Genomic DNA, 21,090 nt, shown 5'->3' on the forward strand with positions numbered 1-21,090 from the left:
GTGGTGATGACTCACTTTAGTTCTTTGAGCTCTCGCAATGCGTCGTTCTTCTGTTTCCTCATATCGTCCAGATTACGCAGGGCATCGGCCAGATCGCTGACTGCCCGGTCCCTTTCCCGCCGTAGGTTATCACACAGAGTCCTGGGGAAGGAAAGGAGAGAGTTGGCAAGATGATGTGAGAATAAAGGGGGGCATGTATTGGGAAGAGCAGATATTAGCCAGTGATTCTCCAACATCTACAACATTGTATGCGCCCTCATATTCAGTCAGGAGTCTGTAAGAAACCAATACACAGACTGACCTTATGCTCTCCCTCTCCGCCACTATTTTGTCCCTCTCTTGGAAGGCCCAGTCCCGTCGACATTTGGCCACCTCAGCCTCCTGTGTGGCCTCCTTCAATTCCTGAGACATGGCCTCATACTGTTTCCTCAGCATCTCAATCTCCTTATTGGCTCGTTCCATGTCCAGGGTGGCCGAGTCTTGTTTCTATGAACATTGAGTGTACATGACTAAGATTATTCATTATAAACAAGTGTGCAACATGCTGCTTTTCCATTTGGTACAACATCCAAATTACAGTCCCTGGTCTAATAAAAAAAACAAACAAACAAAAACTGACAGAAATATTAAAAGCAGCAAATGTTGAAACTAACCCAATGTGTAACTTTCAAACAAACCAAGGCTCATCTTTTAGGTCTTTAAGGTTCAGGGCCATGTGACCTGCATGGCCATCTAGTGATCAGACAGAGGTGTGACCTAAATCCACTGACATACTGTAATCCACCAACAGGCAGCTACCTGGATTCGTTAAGCACTTAACCTTTAATAACCTTTGACTTCACAGTGTCAAATCTAAGGTGCGGTTTGTGTTTTTTTTACCTGTCTAGCCTGATAATACTCTCGGAGTAACTGATCCCTTTGAATGATGGCCTCCGTCCTCTCCTTGCGGGCCACGTCCCTCTCCTCCCGGACCGTCTCAATGTCCTTGCAAGCCTGGTTCAGCTCCTTCTGGGCCTCGGCCTTGTCCTTCACCTCGTGACAGTACTTCTCCAGTAGCTCGTTCCTCTCGCAGATGGCCCTGTCGCGGTCCACCAGTGACGAGTTCAACTCCTGACGCAGAACAAAGGGGGCAAAATGGAATGAGGGCATCTCAACGCCGTGAGTCATTAATGTGATGTGAAAAAGAATATTTGAGGGCCAATGCAGAGTGGCCCACCACTAGTTATGCATCTCTTTTGTCTGTCAACCAGTGTTCAGAAATCTTCTTCAAAAAGGAGGAGCTGAGCTATTTTTGTACAGTGTCCTGCATGAAAAACAGCCTTTGATCCACTGGCTGAAAAGTAGATGCCGGGCCCAAGTCATGCACAGACTCAGTAAAAACCTGACAGGCTGATATTAAATTCTCACAGAGGAAATAGTTTTAACTGACATTTTTAGTTTTTGAAGGATACGGTGGACATACTAGTGGATCTGCTGTCTGCTCAGTAACTGTCAGTAAGACAGTAAGTCTTTTAGGAGGCTATGATTGATGAGTCATGACAACTTTTATTTCAAAATTGCTAAATATCTATTTTTTGATTATTATTACTTTAACCTTTTAAAAACAAGCCATCCCACACATGAGATGCTTTGGCCTTGGTAGCACTACTTTAGATGTGTTTTGGTCTATACTGGACTCAGTCTACACACAACCTTGCCAAATTATGCATTGTTTGAAAGCTCTAGGTCTCCTGATTCTATCTGTGCAAAGCATTTCAGGATCTCCATATTACCACAACAGCTGGGGGTTGTGACTAATCAAAAGGGTTCAAGAACAGTGACCTTTTTATTTTGGGCTTGTGCAAAAATGGGGCTGTCTGGCAACAGGTTAAATGAATAGTCTGACATTTTTGGAAATGTATTTATTCGCTTTCATGCTGAGAGATAAATGAGACAGAACTCTCATATCTCACGGTTAATATGTAGCCGGATGTGTAAAAACAACAATTCCCCGTTTTATGAGGTGTTATGTGGCCTACCACTTCCTGACCAGAAACTTCCTGGAGTCTTCGGTCGTTGCCTAGCAACTGGGCCTGGCCAAGGAATAGTCCAGCACATAACCATTTTGGATTAAACACACAAGATATAATGTGAGCATTTAGAGGTGCCAGTAGGCAGATTTTGTTGCAAGAGCCAGGCTAGAAGTTTCCCCGTTTGCAGTTCTTATGCTAAGCATTCAACATGTCTATAATATATACGATTTTGAGAGAAAAAGTTTAGTCATAATGTCATTCATTAATCTCTGTTTGATATTTGTCATCATCTGATATAGTTTGTGTTTGTTTGTGAGATTTTATGATTTTTTTTTTTTTGAGTAACACTTTTCATGTTCAGCCTCCATTCTTTGCTGGCCCATAACCACCCTGCATATTAAGAGTGCATCAGCTATGACTGATATATAAACTAAAGTTGTTTACATCCTATGCATTCTTAAGCCTGATACCTGTCTGAGTGCCTCCAACTCTTCACTGGCCACCACTCTCTCTGAGGAGGTGTTTTTCAGTCGTGCCTCAGCTGCCTCCAGCTCTGTCTGTAACTTGTCCAGCTCTTTGATCACCTGGTCCCTCTCGCTCATGATGAGACGATACTCATTAAACACAGAGTCCCTCTCCTCTTTGTACTTCTCACAGTCCTTGGCTGCTTTCAGCTGCAAGTTCTTGTAGCGCGTAACCTCCGACTGCAGGCGCTCCATCTCTCTCTGCAGTTCCTTGTTCTGGGCCGAAGACTTGTTCAGCTCCTGCTGCACTGAATCAAACCTGGGGTAGCAAAGGAAGATGGTGAGCTCTGAAGTGCTACTTTATATTATATTATATTAAATTATATTACATTACATTTAATAAATCAATTATATATACATACACACACACACACACACACACACACATTATATAAACATACATATACACATACGTCTATAAATACACACACACACACACACACACACACACACACACACACACACACACACACACACACACACACACACACACACACATATATATAATATAATATACTAAATACATATATTTTATTCATATAATCTTGTGTGTCTTGCTCTCTGAATGTCTGGCAGGTGATGATGCTTTCACCTTCTCATCGAGGTGGAGTACTGCTGCTGGTAGTGCATGGCTGAGTCGCGCTGTTTGAGCAATGCGTCCATCTGCTTCTGCAGTCGCCGGTTCTCCTCTTCAGACTGCTCCAGGCGGCTCAGGTCTGTGTTATGGTTAGCCACCTTCTCACTGTAGCGCTTGCTCAGGGCGTCATACTCCTTCTTCACACCCTCCAGCTTGTCCATGGCTGTGTCATACAGTTTGTTTAACACCTCTGATGAGCCTCTCTCTCTCATTACCTGTTAAGGACAATGAAAGTCATATGATTCTTATCAAGGAAAATGCGTCATTACACATCTACTGCCAGTGTTCAAAATGTTGTTGGTATGAAATTGAACTAAGCCTGTATTTGCTGTGCCCCACCTTAGCAGCAGATGGCATCAATGTTTAGGCAGGATTCTATTTTTACAGTGCAAGCAAATCCAGTGCCAGCTTAAACAATGGCTTTTGTAAGTGTATGTGCATTTCTAGAACTACATTTAGGCACACAAATTAAACCCAATGGCTGGCCTGCAAAATTAACAGTTTCATATGTCGAGTGTGTCCTTCAGACTGTATTACTCATTCTTTGGGAGACTGAATTTTTTCATTATTGCAGGTCTTGCTGATACTGTCCTCCTGATTCCTGGGAGAGCTGCTGTGACCTGAGGGCTGTGTTGACCTCTTTGACACAGCACAGCACTGATCTTGTAGCTACTAGCTACATGGTTCGGGTCAGTGTGCCCTTTGCCCAAGCCACAACCCTTTTCTTCGGTGCTTGCCCTTTTCAGAAATGCTCTGTATGCATTTCCCTCTGCTTGGCTGCCCTGTGCTCTTAACCACTGCAGTGCTCCCATGGGTTGTGTGAGAGACAGTACCGCACGGTAGTCCAATACGTGTCACAGCACCCTTGTCAACAAAATATTTAGTACATAGAAGACAATAGGCAATACTGTGTAATGTCACAAAGTGTATGACTTCCAAATATAAAGAGGTGAAAATCCCTCAGGACTATTAAAAATGAGTGATGCTCTAACAAAGGAATAAATATTTTGTGAGAAAGCAGTTTGACTTTGTATATTAGCTCTAACATCTGTGCCATATCATATCTGAAGTCAATTCCTTCCCATATAACGTCTGGACAGCTACAGCAGAAATCCTGTGTGCGTGGACTGTACCTGCTGCTGCTGCTGTCGGAGGTCTGCCAACTCTTTCTGGTCTTGACTGTGCAGTCGTTTGAGCTCCTCACAGTTCTGTTTTAGGTGGTTGTGTTCTCGGACAAGTTGGGCATTGTCCCTCCTGAGTGTCTCCATCTCCTCCTTCAGCTGTGTCTGTTCGCCCAAGACGCGGCTGTGCAACATGCTGGAAAGAGGAAACACACGTGCACGCAGGTGGAGTAAACACACATGTATGTACAGGGAGATGCATTGTGCATCCAGATACACATAACGGAAAGCAAGCTTTGATGGTATTCAGTAAATAGGGGCTTAAAACGCTGCAAGGGAATTCTACAGGTGATATGCAACACGTAAAATTTAACAAATAAAGTAATTTCACAGTTAATTTGATACATGGACAGTATCTAAGACAGGTAGACTATCTGAAGGTTTACCCCTCTAGAAACCTATGACCAAAGTGCATCTCCTGCTTATTGAAGGGAGTTAAAAATCCCCTTATCATGATATTAAATGTCAGGCAGCACAAACTAACTTTAAATGCCTAGATTTAGATTTTATATTGAAGTTTAATGTGTGGAATATCTTGAGTCGATGTTCTTTGGATAGAACGATTTCAACCAAAAGTGTACAAAGCTATTAGCTATTAACTTAATTTGACAACTTATATTTTGCTTCTATCATATTAGAAAATATTCAAACCAGCTACACTCTCTAACAGCTAATACACCCTATGATCAGCCTCTATGCTCCAGATATTTTGCCTCCCTTTATGAGCTGTTAGACTGAATGATTCATAAATGCATCCATTTCCAAGCTTTTAAAACCATGCATGTTTTTTTTTTTAGTGCCACTTCCCCTTCAATGTGAAAGATGGCTGTAGCTCTTTCAGTTAGATTAACTGCAACACCATGCCAGTATTTCTTATCATTCCAGTAAAACAATGCAGTAAAACTGGATTATTTCTACGCTGAAAAGCAGCAGGTGGCAGCTGACAGAATGTTCAACCTGCGCTTAATGAGGGGGATGAGTCCCGACACACGTACACCACTGCTTTCGAATGGAAATCTAAGTAACTAGGTGCACTGCATTCAGACTACATAACAGAGGTAAATATTGAAAACTTAATGATTGTAATGAGTTCTTCATTAGCAACTAGAAAGGGAAAATAGGTACCATGATACTTAGCAGGAGGAATACTTACTGGTAGAAGTCAGCCTCTTTCACAGCCTCCTCGCACCTCTTGAGTGTTTTGGTGTGCTGGTTCTGGAGAGACTGCAGATCTGCCATGGCCCTCATGCACTGACTTTTCAGACGCTCATAGTCATGACTGGCTTTGGAATTTGGCCTTAAGGGAAAAAAGCAGCAAGGAATCAACGCTTTATCCAGCATCCTTGTACGATAATGTAGCCAAACACAGCTCAAATAGGAGGTTGACCTTCCCCTTGTATGAGAATTCATAAGATAGGAATGAAATGTTTGACTGAATGTAAACAACATAAAAAAAGTATGCAGTGATGTAAGCAAAGCAGCCCTTCCTCTCATCTGCTGCACAAGAAACATTTGGTAACGAAAGCACATTAAACTTAATTAAGCAGCCAGTGTCAGTGCCCTCTCTCTGCAAGGTATGGTCAACATTATTTCAGACAGCAGAGAATTCGTTGATGAAAACATGGCAGCCAGAACTGAGGACACTGACATCACAGTGCCTTTCACAAGCTAGAGACAGTAAACCATACCAGCCATAAACTTCGCTGCTCTCAGAGCAATGACTCTCAGGTCTCAGTCAATAGTTGGATCTGATGTATTTCATTTAGCCCAAAAAAAAAAAAAAAAAACATCTATAATCACAGTAGACAGTTTCATAGACATCAGCCAAATAAAAGTGTTACCAGAATGAAGGGAAAAAAAAAAAAAAAAACACAATAACATTAACAACTTGGCAGGCAGGCCAGGCTTTGCACCTGCAGTCATCGAAGGTGGTCCCGGGCGATGCCAACGCCAGACGCTTACGAAGCTCATCCCTCTCCCTGGTCACCTGGCGGAGCTGGAACAAGATGGTGTCCAGGTTGTCACCGGATGGCCGGTTGTCGTTGATGGCTGGGGGTGGGGAGGATGCTTCACCATTAACGGGCGAACCTGCAACGTTGAGCACATTACCAAATTCTTGGACTATTGATCAGCGCACAATGGAAAAGTTTCCCTCGCAATTCACATCATCATTCAGAAGCTGCATAATATACATTAGCCCTTATGCCATTAAATTAATATTCTTGACTTTAATGACATAACTAGATAAAATTTGAACGTTGTAACCCACCTAAAGGGACATGGACAACTTATTGAAACATGAAGAGAATCCTTGCAATCAACCTTAGCATTAGGAAGCAGAAGAGGTAAATCCTGCCCCACTGTCAGTGCAGCAACTGTCACGTATGAAACTCCTGTTTAATCTGCTCGGGATTTTTCCATGACAATTTGTCACAAAGTTGCTGAAAATTACAGTGGATTTACAAGACTACGCCATCTGTAATCTCTGACATGAAAATCAAAGGCAGAAGCAAGAGATAGGATTGTGATGATGTACTGTATCTCTGGTGATTTCCGTGTGGTTTAAACCAAGGTCTCCAGGTATTCTTTGATAAAAATGTAATCACTTGCATTTTAAATGCCAGGAAATGTAGAGTCTTTATAAATGAAGTATTTCAGTGTGGGGTTATTGTTCCTACACAAAGGTTGTTTTCTAGAAAACTTAACTTTCTATACCCTGGCTTGATGTAGTTTTAAAGATCTGGCAGTTCCATTCTACCTGTCATGACTGAGATTCAAATTCACCAGATTGATTTATAAGAGAGGAGGATTTGTCATTAAAATAACAAGGTCATTCTCTTTTACGCTGTGTACTTGACACTTTGCCAGATAGATAGATTCTGACAAAAATTATACATTGTTAATGAGTCATTTTCAGGGTTGTTTTCTTCATAGAAAAGAACACCCATGGCAGGAAATCTGAGGATTATGTTCATCTTTGGCTCCACATTTGGCCCTTTTAGAGGTTTATGTAACACAGCTGAGTCATTTGGACCTTTGTCAAAACTAGGGAAAGACAAGCATGGCAAACTTCCTTAAGGAAAGAGGAAGACATTGGGAGAGTGTTAGTGCCTCAATGTGGGGTTTAAAACAAGTGAAAAATAAAACACTGATTTCCTGAACTCTGTCCCAGCAGACAATCAGGAATTATGCCAATATCAGAAAACAGTACACAGCACCCCACAAGTCATAATGCAACCGTGCTGATTTGACTTTTGCTCTGGTATTATGTGTTTGGAGGTCGTATAGGACCTGCCTGACCTAGCATGACACACGCAGCATAGCAGGCATCTTGGATCATTATACATACCAACACTACTGAGGGAGCTGCTGCTTTCCGAGTCAGAGGGCATGGTGGACAGAACGCTATATGTGGAACCTGGCAAGAGACAAAGACCAGGAGATGAGACACATTCAGACATAAAAGCACTGATAGATTGATTAACCAGTTACACACAAGCAGAATTAACTGCCCATACAATGTAGAAAGAAATGAGTATTAAACAGTCAGCTTCATATCACACCCCTGCACCGTTGTAAAATTTGATAAATTTGGTGCAGGGTTTATGCTTGGAATAGTAACTTCAACGCTCCTTCTTAGTGGCTCTATATTATCACTCCAGACTACCGTCGTCATTAAACCTCCTTTCCCTCAGTGTGCACTCTGCCTTGCTTTGATGTATAGTCCCTGTATGTTTCTGCTACACAGGCAGAATGTCACGGCTGAAATGGGATTTTCTCTTTTTATGTCAAGCACATAGAGAGAGAGAGGGAGAGAGAGAGAGAGAGAGGGAGAGGGAGAGGGAGAGAAAGAGAGAAAATGATTCTCTATCTGAATAGCTGTACACACCGTTAAGCTGGGGGATATTTCACACAGGCTACCACAATCCATAGGAGACTATGCAGATCCCCATTATACTGCAGGATCCGTGCTCCAAAGGGCAACATAAATATGGCTGACAGCATGGACAGAATTTGTTTTAAAGACATCTTACACTTGTGCTTACTGCAGAAGAAACATCTACTCTATTGTAAACCAAAGGTGCTCATTTTTTAAAAATTATTTTTTTACCCAATACCCAGATTTTTCAAGAGTGGCAGATGGTTTAAATTTGATTTTTACCGACACATCCAAAAGTTGGTGTGTTACCTGCTGCAAGAAGACAATGATCACCAGAATTCATAATGAATAAGCTCCTCTTGTAACCAGCAGAGTTTAGAAAATGTTTCCAGTAATAAAAATTGAAAAGAAAAATAGGGAAAAGACACAAAAAAGCTGCTGATACTTGCCAGAGTTCCTTTGAATGAATAAAAACAATAAATGGTTTAACTACATGGTGCTAGCCCTAGAAATTGTATTTTTTAAAATAAAGTTTGACACATTTTTTTAAATCTAATTTTTAAAAATACACTTTGGTAAATTTAGACCTTTAACTGACAATTATTTTCATTATTGATTTGTCTATGGTTACTGCCTCAAAATGTCTTGTTTTGTCCAGCCTATCATTCAAAACCCTGGGTGTTTCATTTGCAATAGCAAAAAGAGAGAAAAAAATAAAATCCTCACGAGAGATGCTGGAACCAGGAAAATATTTGCATTTTATACTTAAAAAATTACTAAATATAATCAATTATCAAATCGGTGCTGATTGCTTTTCTTCCAGCTGGCTAATGATTGATCAACCAATCACTTCAGCTCCAAATAAATTCCAGGAAGTCTTGTGTACGCTGAGGAATTATAGCAAAATTTTGAACCTGCGTAAAACAGCACAGTGAGGCACAGATAATACTAATGTAATGTGTAAATGCACATCCAACACACAGGGTTTAAGAGAGCAGGGGAATGGGTGCTGGCTTTGTCAGCAGCAGGCAATAGATTGACGCCAACTGTTCTGAATCCATCTCTGTCCTTGCGCCTCCCCACTGGGTTTAGCTACGGCTCTGGCTCCGGCCCTCAATGTGTGACAAGGCCAAGCCTAATTAACTATGAGCTCTGTGCGACTGAGCCACTCCATCTTAGGCTCTGCAGACAGAGCAGAGGAAGACAAGAGGAAGGCATGGGGCACAGGAGGACAGATGAAAGGAGATAGCCCAACTAAGTCACAAAAGAGATAAGGAAGGAGGGTGTTTGAGAGACAAAGGGAGAGAGAGGTGAGACGAGAGACTGTGGAAAAAAAAAGAAAAAGAGGAGCAGGGTGGAAAGGCTTTTAATCTGTTCTGACGTTCCCTGATGCTCAACACTTTTACTCTGCAAAGTGCTCGGAGCACACAGCTTTGATTTCTTATTGTTCCATCAGACATGATGAGAACAGCTGCGCAGCATTAGTTCTCTACAATCAAAACAGTTATGCAAAAGGCTCCTGCTCATTTCCATGGCTGCACTGAAATGCACCAACTAACTTCCTGAACCCAGTATCTGACTGAGAAGGTCTCAAAGTAAAAGATGTGAATCACTGTGCAGTATTATTCCAGCTCAGCTGAAGGATAAATCTTTTTAAAATACCATAAAAAGTCAGTAAAGCTCTGTGCCAGAAAAAGCCTAAAAATGTAGCTTCTTGGATGTTTTATTTTGTGATTTGAAAACCAAAACACTCTGATAAATTAAAATCCCAGTAATCTCTACCATTGAGGACACTCGCCAATCACCAGAAAGCTATAACTCCCACAAATGACGCAGCTCTAGGACAATCCTCAGTATCTCACAATCTGATTTGGCTACCAGGACAAACGTGTGCACCAAAATTCCCATATTTAGATCAGTGTAAAGGGCTGATTAGTTAACCCTGTAGACACACCGATGGATGCAGTATGGATTTCATGTCAGATACAAGCCAGCCATCTGGTGGTCGATGGGTCAGTGGAATTAGCCTTTTCCATCGGGCTTTTAATTATCGATACTAATTAGCAGCGGCAGCCACAGTCAGTGAGGCTGATAATTTGTAAACACGTTTGCTGCATCAATCAAACAGGCATCCATTAGGGCAGCATAAATCTGATGTTATACAGTGGGAGAGTGTCCTGTCCTGTCTGCGGGCAGAAATCAGAAATCGTACCCAGCATTCAAGTCAAATTCTAACAGATAAATACATCACGACAGATTTCATCCGGAGCCATTAGATATGCTAATAAGGAGCGAGCATCTGCTACTGACTTCCATCAAGAGATACACTTTAAGGTGAGAAATACTCCAGTGGAGGACCTGAGGCAACAGCAACAAAAACCTGTCGCTGTGATCTAAATGTGTCAGGGGAGCCTTCGCCCAACCTAAGGGGTTCCACTTCCTCCACTCTGCTTTCCCTCCCAATCAAGTGATGTGCTCAACCACCAACAGTTGCTTCAGACAACCAGATTATGTTCTTCAGCACATAAAGCAAGATGACACACGTTGCCATGGTGAAGCTGGATGAGGGGACTAGTAAATTCTGCAGCGTGGTGAAAAAGGAGAGCATAAGAGTTGGGAGGCCGATGCAGGAGAGCCTTATCAAACAAAGATGCAAAGTCTGGCTTCCACCCTCTGTTGAGGGTAAATTATTCATCAGCTCCAGAAAATTCTCTTATCTGAAAATGAGAGTGTCTCCCAAAACATAAAACACATATGATTATCATTGCGATTGGACTCTGATGCTGCTTCAAACTCCCTTTATCAGAGCATGTTGACAAGCCTTGAAACTGAATTCGAAGGAGCCAAGGCGCCTGTTCTGTTCCCAAGAACACCAGAGACAAGATTTTCAGGGCCACTTGGTAAAAGAGTAGCATTAGCATTCCAAAAATAATAGCGGGTGCTATGCTTTATTAGCCGCTGTCAGCTCTTCTCACTGTCAGTGAGCAACAGTGAAAAAAAAAAAAAAAAACACCAAGTGGCAAGCAGAGTCCAATATTCTTTGTGCTCACTCTCACTTTGTGTCCTCAGCTTCACAGCCATTAAGCTACAGAAGCACCAATAACAGCAACACTAATAATACAGTTGAAAACTACTACCCACTCATTTTACAGTGTGCTTAAGTGAGGCTAAAGGATGTGTCAGCATTAAGTCAGTGAGCAGAAAGCATATTTTTTACCCTGGCATCCCAGACCTCTAAATCCTGGATGTGGTTCTGCTCCCTGTATGGAGGATGGAGCTTGACTCAGTGATGTGGCGTACATTCTTTACATATGTATAACAAGAGTGACCAAGAAACAATATTTAAAGTGGGTCGGTCCTTTCTGGCTGATGACCACACCCAGGTCAGTATCATTGCCGTTACAATGTTCAGCAAGGGACAATCACATCGTACACCTCATCACAAAATCTGTTTAAAGTTTGAATTGTGGTACTGCGCCTTCAAATCTGTAAAGAAATTACGTGATTTCCCTTCTCCAATTCCCCTTTTGTACTCTGGGACTTCCAGTAAGCCATGTAGTGAGCCTAACTTGTGGGGAGGCAATGACACGACAGGCCAAGATTCTGGGCAATGAGCCAGTGAAGCCTCGGTGCCGGGGTAAAGGATTGATCATCTGATTTAAGGGGTCTACACGAAACATAAACAAGAAGACATCTAACATGATGACTCCATGAGCCAGGATTACTCAACTGCACGCACATTGCCTGACTCACAGCCCGAGCCTATGGTCAAACCCGCCCGCCTTTTTCACTCATAGGTCCACGTCTGCCCTGGGGCATGTTTCAAAATAAGATCTGTTATATAGTTGATTGAAATGCAAGACCATCTTCCTCAGATGCAGCAATATAATCATTCTGGATCTGTGTAAACACTCTGGGACATTAAGCAAAAACCAGGGAGATGAATAGAAGAAAACCTAAAAGGCCCCTCAGCCTTCAGCCCAGCAGACGTGTCAAAACCGCTGAGCAGCACCAAAGTCCAAAAAAAATCCCCTGAGTGCAATCCAGCCCAGTCTGTTATCAGCAAGCCTTAATGGGTTTTCTCTCTGCAAAGAGCTCTAGCTCAGCATAAATGAGACATAATTTCTTTTTGAACAGCTTGCCTGTGCCAAGGGTTGGGTCAAAAACAAAAAGGTGAAAGATGCCTGCAACATGTCTTCCAAATGTTCTGCTACACAGCTAGTACAAATTGAAGCCAAGAACACAGCCAAAAGCCTGTCTGTGTGGAATAAACCCACAATTGGAATTTGGGTAATCTTTGTGACATTCCTTTCATGTTTAATCACAGAGGAGACTATGTTGATTCAGAAAACATTTTCACTGTATGTTGAGAAAATTCAGTGATTAAATTGCACTATAATTTTTTAAAGGCCACCAAGAGAAAAAAATCTAGCGTAGAAGAAAATTGCACGCAATCATAAGTCAGACCAAACAATGTGGATGTGACAGTTAGCTTTTCTCTACTGTATAACTATGAGCGACAACATATGTCATTAGCGGTTTAGCTCACGTTCATGCCATTGATACTAAAAACATATGCACGACAATGTTTCCCAAAAATACGATCCGAATTGGATTGTAATTGTGGTGGGGGGTGAGGGCAGGGTTAATATAGCTGAGCGTGCCGCCCAAGTAAAGCCAATGTGTGAGAAACACTGGATTTGATACTGGATTCAGATTTGATAAAATACTACCCAACCTCAACACAAGGCTAAACAACTGGTTTAGTCTCTATAAACCGTTCGAGGGGACTGCTTCTTCATATGTGCATGTTTCAACCTGAATCTCACATTTAATACTAAGTTGTTCAAATTGCATCAATCAGCCACTAAGGGTTAATACAAAGTCAAATGAGCCACTTAGAGTATCAGTTTACATTCATACTGGAAAGTAACGGGCTGGCTCACTCACATGCACGCACGCACGCACGCACGCACACACAGAGGTCTCTGCAGCAGGAGAGCAACCTGCAGCTTTAAAACCAGGTTCTTCTCTCTGCCTGAGATCTCCATCAGCAGCTCAGTGATATGAGCTCACTACCAGTTAAAACCTGTAGTATACAGCATACACATAATGTGCTTATTATTAACTGTGTTGTGTGCAATAGTGATGGGTTATGGTTTGTATATACGAGGGGCTGCATGCAAACACTGTATGTACACATGGTATTTAGGACTAGGATTTTATGGGTAAGGCTGTAACACTTCCATTTTTTATGCACTAAGTCATAAAGTTAGACAAACTACTGTGATGCTGTGGGGGGGTCAGGGTGAAACTAAGGTCTGGGCTGACTTTATTTTAAAGCTGATGTTTCCTCGTGGTGAGTGTGAACGAACCAGACTATCACAGGGGTTTAGCTTAAGGGAATTCTCCTGATCTAGTCTTTTTGGCTCTGATCCCGAATACGAGTCCACGAGATGTATGCCATTTTAACCTCTGGACTTAAGGTATTTCAGAATCCTCAAAGACTCTTCGAACCATCTGGATAAAAAAAATATTCCATGTGCTGCACAATAAAAAAGATTTTTAACCTGTTTCCCAAGTTGAGACTTTGTGCCCTGTCTAGGTAGCTATCAAGCTGCTATCTTTGTTTTGATTTGGTCTGACCACATTTTATGTAGCATGGATCAATTAATCAACATAAATTTTAATAGACAGGGGTCAGCACCCGTAATACCATAACAAGCCCATGGACAGCACAGACAGACGGTCTATGTCTAATGGTGCAGACATTGTAACTTGAGCTTTCAATTCCACTGACTCTGGTCGTTTGGTCATTACACTGAACATTTGGTAATTTAAAGCAAATACAGGAGAAACAAATCATAAATCATCATCAGAAATGAATCATTACTGTGAAAATTCTTTTTAATGTATTGATATTTTTATTTCTTTTATTTGCAGTGCATTCAGAAAGTATTCAGACCCCTTCACTCCTTTTACATTTTTTCCCCACATCGATCTAAATTCAATATCCATATTGACCTCTGCATTTAACCCAACCGAGAACACTAGGAGCAGTGAGCAATGAGCGCACACGATGAGCAGTCAGGCAGGCACGATGCAGCGCCCTCGCTCAAAGGCACGTAAGCCGTGGACATTGTGGGAGGAGAAATTCACTGCCCCCGTCTATCTTTTTTTTCAGGAATTCAAACAGGTGACCTTTTGGTCCCAAAGGTCTGCTTCTCTAACCTCTAGGCCACGGCTGCCCCCGATGGTCACTCTAGAGCTCAGCCAGAGTGACCATCAGGTTTTTGGTCACCTCTCTTACCAAGGCCCTTCTCCCCTGATTGCTTCCCCAGATTTGTGTCTTGACACAACCCTGTCTCTGAGAAAATGGCAGCCGTTAATGGCCGGCGGTCTGCCCAAGTAAAATCTATTTGTGGGAAACACTGCATTATTAGTACTTCAAGGCATTTTAGTCAATAAAAGGCAATTTCTGCTTGTTTGAAGGAGGTTTATACTATGTAAACCCACAACAGTTCACCTGAATCTGCTCTGTGACCTTTGTTGTGTGTCATCCCTTGTTCTTATTCCTAATCTATACAAAAGTGGAGCTCCCAAATGCAATAATCGTCACCATCACTATCATCTGTTGGTGATTACAGGTCACTTTCGACCTGGGGTCACGTGCCAGAGACTGGAGGGCAATTGATGGCAAGTGTAGTCAGGACAGATAAAAAGGTAGAGACCTAAAGAGATGGAGAGACAAGCTGAGTCAAGGGTAGAAGAGAAAGCTAGGACATCATGATGGGAGGAGAGGTGGGGATAGAAAGCAAATACTGCAGAACAAAGCAGCAAAACAGAAAGAGCCTGTTAGGAGGTGTGGGGGTGGTAAGACAAGGACAGACACTCTTTATTTCCATGACTTCATAGCGCTGGTAAACATTTAGATGCTGGCATTTCCTCTACCTTGTGGGGTAATTAGAAAGCGGAGGAAAATGTGTAAAATGGTAATGAAGTCCTCTTTCACAGTACAGCCTCCTGGCTGTGGTTCACACATTCAGAGTGTAGATAAACCTGCCATCAGATGTTAATGCTAAAGTGAAAAAATATACAAATTTTACACTAAAAAGATTATGTGTTAGCGAACAACAGAATTTAATTGGCACAATAACACCAATGACCCCCGTGGAAGTAGTGAGTTCAACCTCTCATTTAGTGCAACTCAGGCCAGTATTAGCATTTTGGCTCGATAAATATCTTGAATGATTAAATTGATTATAAAAATATTGTTGTTGATTTAATTTCTCTGCGACTACGTGATTAATCGACTAATCGTTCCATCACTAAACTCAACAGCACACTATTGAGATAAATCACAGCAGAGAGACATCTTGGCCCGTTTCAACTGAACCCTGCATTGCTGGTTGTACAGAGACTGCAATGTAATAAAACTCACACCGACAACTCATAAAATGTGATCTACTTAAATGTCATCAATCACACCTAAGCAGAAACACTGATTAACAGCAGATGAATTGATGGCTTCGTCTACATAGTAAGAAGGGAATGAAGTCAGACTGTGGTACAAAGAGTGGTGGGGAGGCAGAGAGTGGGGTGACAGTGTGCATCACTGAGTGACAGACACCTACACAGAGGAAGAAAGGTCCAGCTCATGGGAGAAATTTAAAAGCAGCGGTCGTGACAAGAGCGTCAGGGTCATAACTCATTCTGTCTGTCCAGTGTAGTTTATAGAGTGGGACAGAAACTGGTTGACAGAGAGGAGAGAACCCCCCCCCCCCCCCCTCCCCCCGCCTTTCAACAACACACACACTGGCCTATGTCCTAGGCTGCTGTACACAGAGCAAGCTGCTGACTGGGCACTTTGGACCTGCTCAACTTCTCAACAAAAGGCTTGTTGTCCACCTCTCTCTTGCTCCCTCTTTCTATCACCCTCTTCTGTCTCTCTGGCCTGTCTATTTAAGTGTGTGGAGAAACAAAACCACTCAATGGGGGCAAATATAATACATAAATATAATAAAGTTAGGGACAAGAGAAAGAAAGTTAAAAGGGGTGGATGGTGAATCAGAGAAAATGACAATAAAGCACGGGAATGAGAGACCAAAACAATGAGAAAACGAAGGCAAAAAGATAGCAGAAGAGGACTGCGGACGTTGCATCCTGTCAGGGAGAATTGTGTTGCGCTCATCTCAGAGTGTGTTTAAATCACTGTCACAGACCCTTGAGTCTGAAAACAGTGGGGGGATGTGCAGGTACATCTCTTCTTCGCCTCTGTTCCTTCAGGTAGATTACTGTCCATGTAGTGCAAGGGGATGAGGTCACAATCCGGGGCATGAAATCAGCCTGATAGCAGCCGCTTGGATTTTAGAAAAATGACTTCAGATCAGTTTGTGAACTTGCTCTGTGACATAACAAGGCCAAATCTTCAATCATACTCAATATTCTGACTGAGTCTTAAAAAAAAAAAAAAAAAAAAAAAAGTGAGCCACAGTCCTGTGGCACACTCATGAACAAAAAAGGGTAAATAATGAATGATTTGTTTGTATGTTCTCTACAGCAAATGTGTTGGAGTTTACCAGTAAAACACTAATCATTTACAGAGCACAAGCTTTAAACAACTGAGCATCTGTGTGCACATCTCTATGCTTTTCCTTTGGGATGAGGATGTTTCTTTGGAGTTCCGATGATTTCATATTTGTGAGAGCAGGCTACTATCCTCACACACACCCTGCGTAGTTCGCATACACACCGTTGCTCTGAAGATTTCATCCCTATGTGCCGTTTCTACCAGCCTCTTTGCCTTAAGACACTCTGCGAGCAGCTCATCTTCGGTCTCTCACAAGTGCGGTTAAAACGTGGTAATCGCATCAGGCGAATCACTACAATAAAGATCATAAAAAGCACATTTAAAAAAAAAAATAAAAAATAAAAAAAAAAACCCCAGCAACTCTTGAGTCAAAACAGAAGGAGCCAAGAGTGTGGCAGCTAATATAGAGGACTGTAGAGGCATGATGAAGCGTGTCTCACAGAGAGAGCTTACACCAGCGAGAGGAGAGCAGGGCCTAATCCTCTGTTTAATAACCACAGGCTGACTAGCCAGACTCACTACTGGTACTCGCTCTCTCCTAAAACAGGGCAGGTCAACTCTGAGGCCCAGAGCTAAAGACTGTAGAGGTGCGTGAAGAGAAGCCCAATTCTACATTGTCAAGTCCAGCCCGCGACAAGGGACTAACAGAGGCTCCAATTTTGCAGCTACTTACAGGTAAACAACCATCAATGTGAGTGTTACCCCGCAGCAACGACACTCAATACAAGGAAGTAATAAAGCTCAAGTAAGCATTAGTGATCCAGTCAGCAGAGCAGCAAGACACCAACTCAGCATTACCTGCTAAGGTCTGCCTGCTGGTAGTGGACAGACACAAGCTACAACTTGGCAGCTATAAACGCAGACATACGCGTGTCTGCCTGAAATAAAGTTTCTGCTATGTCAAAATGATGTCCAAGATAGCCTGCATGGTAGTTTTACATGTGGAATGTGTCAAAGGAAAGCATCACTCTGCCATCTCCTCCCCACGTTTGGATCTCAAGGCTCATCCTGCATTCGGGCCCCTGGGGCATGACGCTGATTGTGAGTAAGCCACTGGATTCAGTCATTCAGACAAAGCAAAACAGGCAAAACTAGACAAGGCTTTTACACTTGGTTGCCCTTTGTCTCTGTGCAACAGCAACCAAAACCGCTGAAGTGGAGGCTGTTGCCGTGAGGACAGATTGCAAAACGAATGACTACAATGAATAAACTGTAATTAAAAATGTAGCATTAATGCACCAGTGGAGGGGGGAAAAAAAAAAAAATCTGCATCTGAAACCACTGTGGTTCTCTCTCCAAATGGGAAGGTGGACTGATCCACAACATGCTTTACGTTTGTAAGCATGCATGGATTGGCTGCACGCACACACCCATGTATGGGTCGATATGGCCTCCCATGTCAGTGGTACACCCGTTGTCATGGAAACAAGTCAGGCTACCTAATGTACCCTAACCATATCATGCCACTGATCAAAAAAAATTGGAGTTTGTGTTGGATGTGAGTGAACTGATCTCGTTTTTTTCCCCCTCTTAACAGTGCACAAATATCAAAGACTAGGTTTAGAGGAAATCACTCTCCGTACCTGGCCAAACCAACGCTACACCATGCATGTGTAATCTGTGTATTGCAGTGACTGGGAGAGATCCTTTTAGGGCAGGATGGCTGAGAGCAATGGCAGAATAGTCCTCTGCTGAATTAATCACAAGCTGTGCATTAGAACTGCGGGCCACTGTGAATATCTAGTTTAAAGAGACAGGCTAGTGCATAATGTTCTGCACATTCAACAGAGTATAACGTTGCACTCGGGGAGTTATGATGGTCAGCGTGCGACCATGTTGTAGGCAGCGCCGTCGCCTGCCCTTGCAGCCTTCACATGAACCTTTATCATCATCATCATCATCGTTTTATGCAGTTTTCGGGCTGACAATAAATCTAGCTCCAAGCCCGCTATTGTGTACCTATGCACACACGGTCCTCTTGCGCCAGACCACCCAGCGAGGGGCTACGCAGTGGCTGGTCCACTCGTTTTTGGATTTAAGTTAAAGCCTGTCCATGAAGTAGCTCTGTCTCGGCGCTTACCGGTGGAGTGGTCCACAGGTCCGCCGCCGTTGTTGCTGAACAGGGCAATGTACAGGTCAGGGTATGCCTTCTCCAGGGCCACACACAGGTCGAGGAAATGGTCGCTCTCCTTGTTCATCAGCATCTTCAAAAGGTGGTCTACTTTCTCGGCGCTGGACGAGCAGTTCTGGTCCAGCTCGAACCTATCGAGTTGACTCAAGGTACCGGAAACTATCAGCAGCTCGATCACTCGGTCCGCATCTGTTATGGACTCCAATAAGTTCTGGTGGCACTGGTCGAGCAACTCTTTGTGCTTTGGCTCCATTGCTATCCGCCGTAGTTCCGTAGCTTCCCAGCTAACCCGGACGGCCAAGTGGATGTAATTCCCTTCCCGATCAAAAGTACCGAGCGATTATTGAACTCAACTTATCGCGGCTCGCAGAAGTTCGCCGGCGCCACCACGGCGTTCGGTTGCACGGGAGATCAATTTTTATAGCATATTGAAAAAGGCACAAGAAGCCATATTTGTTGCCCAAGGCTGTTGACTGCACTAAACAGCGATACATTTTTCCATCTTACTCGCGTGTGGCAGTTCGGGCCGTTCTTTGCCTCCCCTCAGAGCGCGCGTTAGCCGGACACATCCCCCCCCCCCGTCTCCTGTACCATTTAATGCGCCCTTTGCCGACTCAACTGCCGGGGAAAACTCACGTAACTCCGCCGCCGATCCTCACTTACACTGTATCCTCCGCCATGTCTGAGCAACTCAGCAGCTGCTGCCCGCTGTCAATCAACGGTCCGCTCGATGACCATATAAGGCGAAGTGGGGCGGGATTTCTTGCAAAAAAACACACCTATTTCTTCAATGGGCGTACACATCGGCCTGTAGTACGTCGAAAATCCCAGGCGGAGGAAAAAAAAAAAAAAAAAAAAAATGAGAATGGGGAGAATTTGCATGGAAATCTGGTGGAATCTTAAAAGCTATCGACGTAGGGGTAAAGGTGGGTAAACAATTACCTCATTTTTTTGGAGTAAAGCAGCTATCTACGTTAACAGAGTGCAAAACGCACGTTTCTGTCGTTTTTCCAGTGGTGGAATGTAACCAAGTACATTTACTCAGGTACGTTACAAAAAAAGTCCAAATTTGAGATACTGGTGCTTTACTTGAGCATTTCCATTTTAGGCCATCTACTCCACAACGTTTTATTTGTCAGCTTGCCTAATACTTTACAGATTTAGATTTCACACACAAAACATACGATGAGCCCATAACATATAATGACTGGATAGATAGCACTGGCTCCACATCGGCCAACTACAACAGTGCAGTACTAATTACAGATTAATGCAACGGTGATGATTATCCTATAATATAATACATAATAGCATAACACTCACAGGAGCATTTTTTTCCTGCAAGAGGAGCACTTTAATTTGAATACTCTATTTACATTTTACTATTTCAATGCAGGATTTTTATTTGCAATGGAGTATTTTCATATTGCAGTATAGCTACTTAAGTAAAGGATCTGAGTACTTCATCCACCACTGGTTATCTGTCGTTGTCTTTGTGTAAATTCTGTCTGTGTCACGCAACCCACTGCCTCACCGCAGTGCATACAATTAATTTTTGTCATAAAAATTCTAATAAACCAAGTAATATCAATCCCTCATTACAATCTTTTGATTTAACCCAGACACGTCAAATCAGCTGAACCCAATCAATGCTTATCCTCGCTGACTCCATTAGGTATTCCATTCAAGAAAAATGCTAATGCAGCGGTAAAAATACAAGGGTTTTATTTCATCCTTGCATAAGACTGCTGCTGTAGCCACAGGCGTGTGCGCCACACTTCTATAGCTAAGCTGCAGCGCTGCAACTAATTTCAGCATGTACTGTACCTGTGTGTTGGATAAGATGCAAGAGGGAAGTGAGTCACATGTGAACACATAAGCAATAAGGGGTGACAAATGAAATGTGTATTTGAGTGGGATTTGAGAAATACAATATGATGATGGATGCACTCCGCTTCCAGTCTACAGCTGAATAAAGATTGTTGGCACAGAGGCAGGCGTCTGCAGGCATACCTCTCAAACCGTGACCTTATTCATGCATGCACTGAATCTCATTGTGACATCTACAACTCTCTCCCTCCCTCCCTCTCTCTCTCTCTCTCCCCGTCTTTCTGTCTCTCTACCGTGCTCTCTAG

At 42.8% G+C, this 21,090-nt stretch overlaps 1 protein-coding gene across 5 annotated transcripts in view; it reads right to left on the minus strand.

Moving 5' to 3' along the window:
• The window catches only part of dlg5a (discs, large homolog 5a (Drosophila)), a 35,724-nt gene extending 16,068 nt beyond the window's left edge, over nt 1-19,656 (minus strand). For 3 of the 5 annotated variants that reach the window (XM_040138984.1, XM_040138982.1, XM_040138985.1), the window contains exons 1-10: nt 18,905-19,208; nt 7,704-7,772; nt 6,268-6,442; nt 5,508-5,651; nt 4,307-4,490; nt 3,129-3,388; nt 2,483-2,795; nt 880-1,110; nt 302-486; nt 16-141 (exon numbers count right to left, since the gene is read on the minus strand). In XM_040138984.1, coding sequence (XP_039994918.1) covers nt 16-141; nt 302-486; nt 880-1,110; nt 2,483-2,795; nt 3,129-3,388; nt 4,307-4,490; nt 5,508-5,651; nt 6,268-6,442; nt 7,704-7,772; nt 18,905-19,208 — 1,991 coding nt within the window. Of the gene's footprint in view, nt 1-15; nt 142-301; nt 487-879; nt 1,111-2,482; nt 2,796-3,128; nt 3,389-4,306; nt 4,491-5,507; nt 5,652-6,267; nt 6,443-7,703; nt 7,773-18,904 lie in introns of all 5 variants that reach the window. The other 2 variants (XM_040138986.1, XM_040138983.1) reach the window with 2 other exon arrangements.
• Between the last annotated feature and the right edge of the window lie 1,434 nt (nt 19,657-21,090).

This window comes from Xiphias gladius, chromosome 11 (genome assembly GCF_016859285.1).
Source record: "Xiphias gladius isolate SHS-SW01 ecotype Sanya breed wild chromosome 11, ASM1685928v1, whole genome shotgun sequence".
Classification (NCBI taxonomy): Eukaryota; Metazoa; Chordata; class Actinopteri; order Istiophoriformes; family Xiphiidae; genus Xiphias; species Xiphias gladius.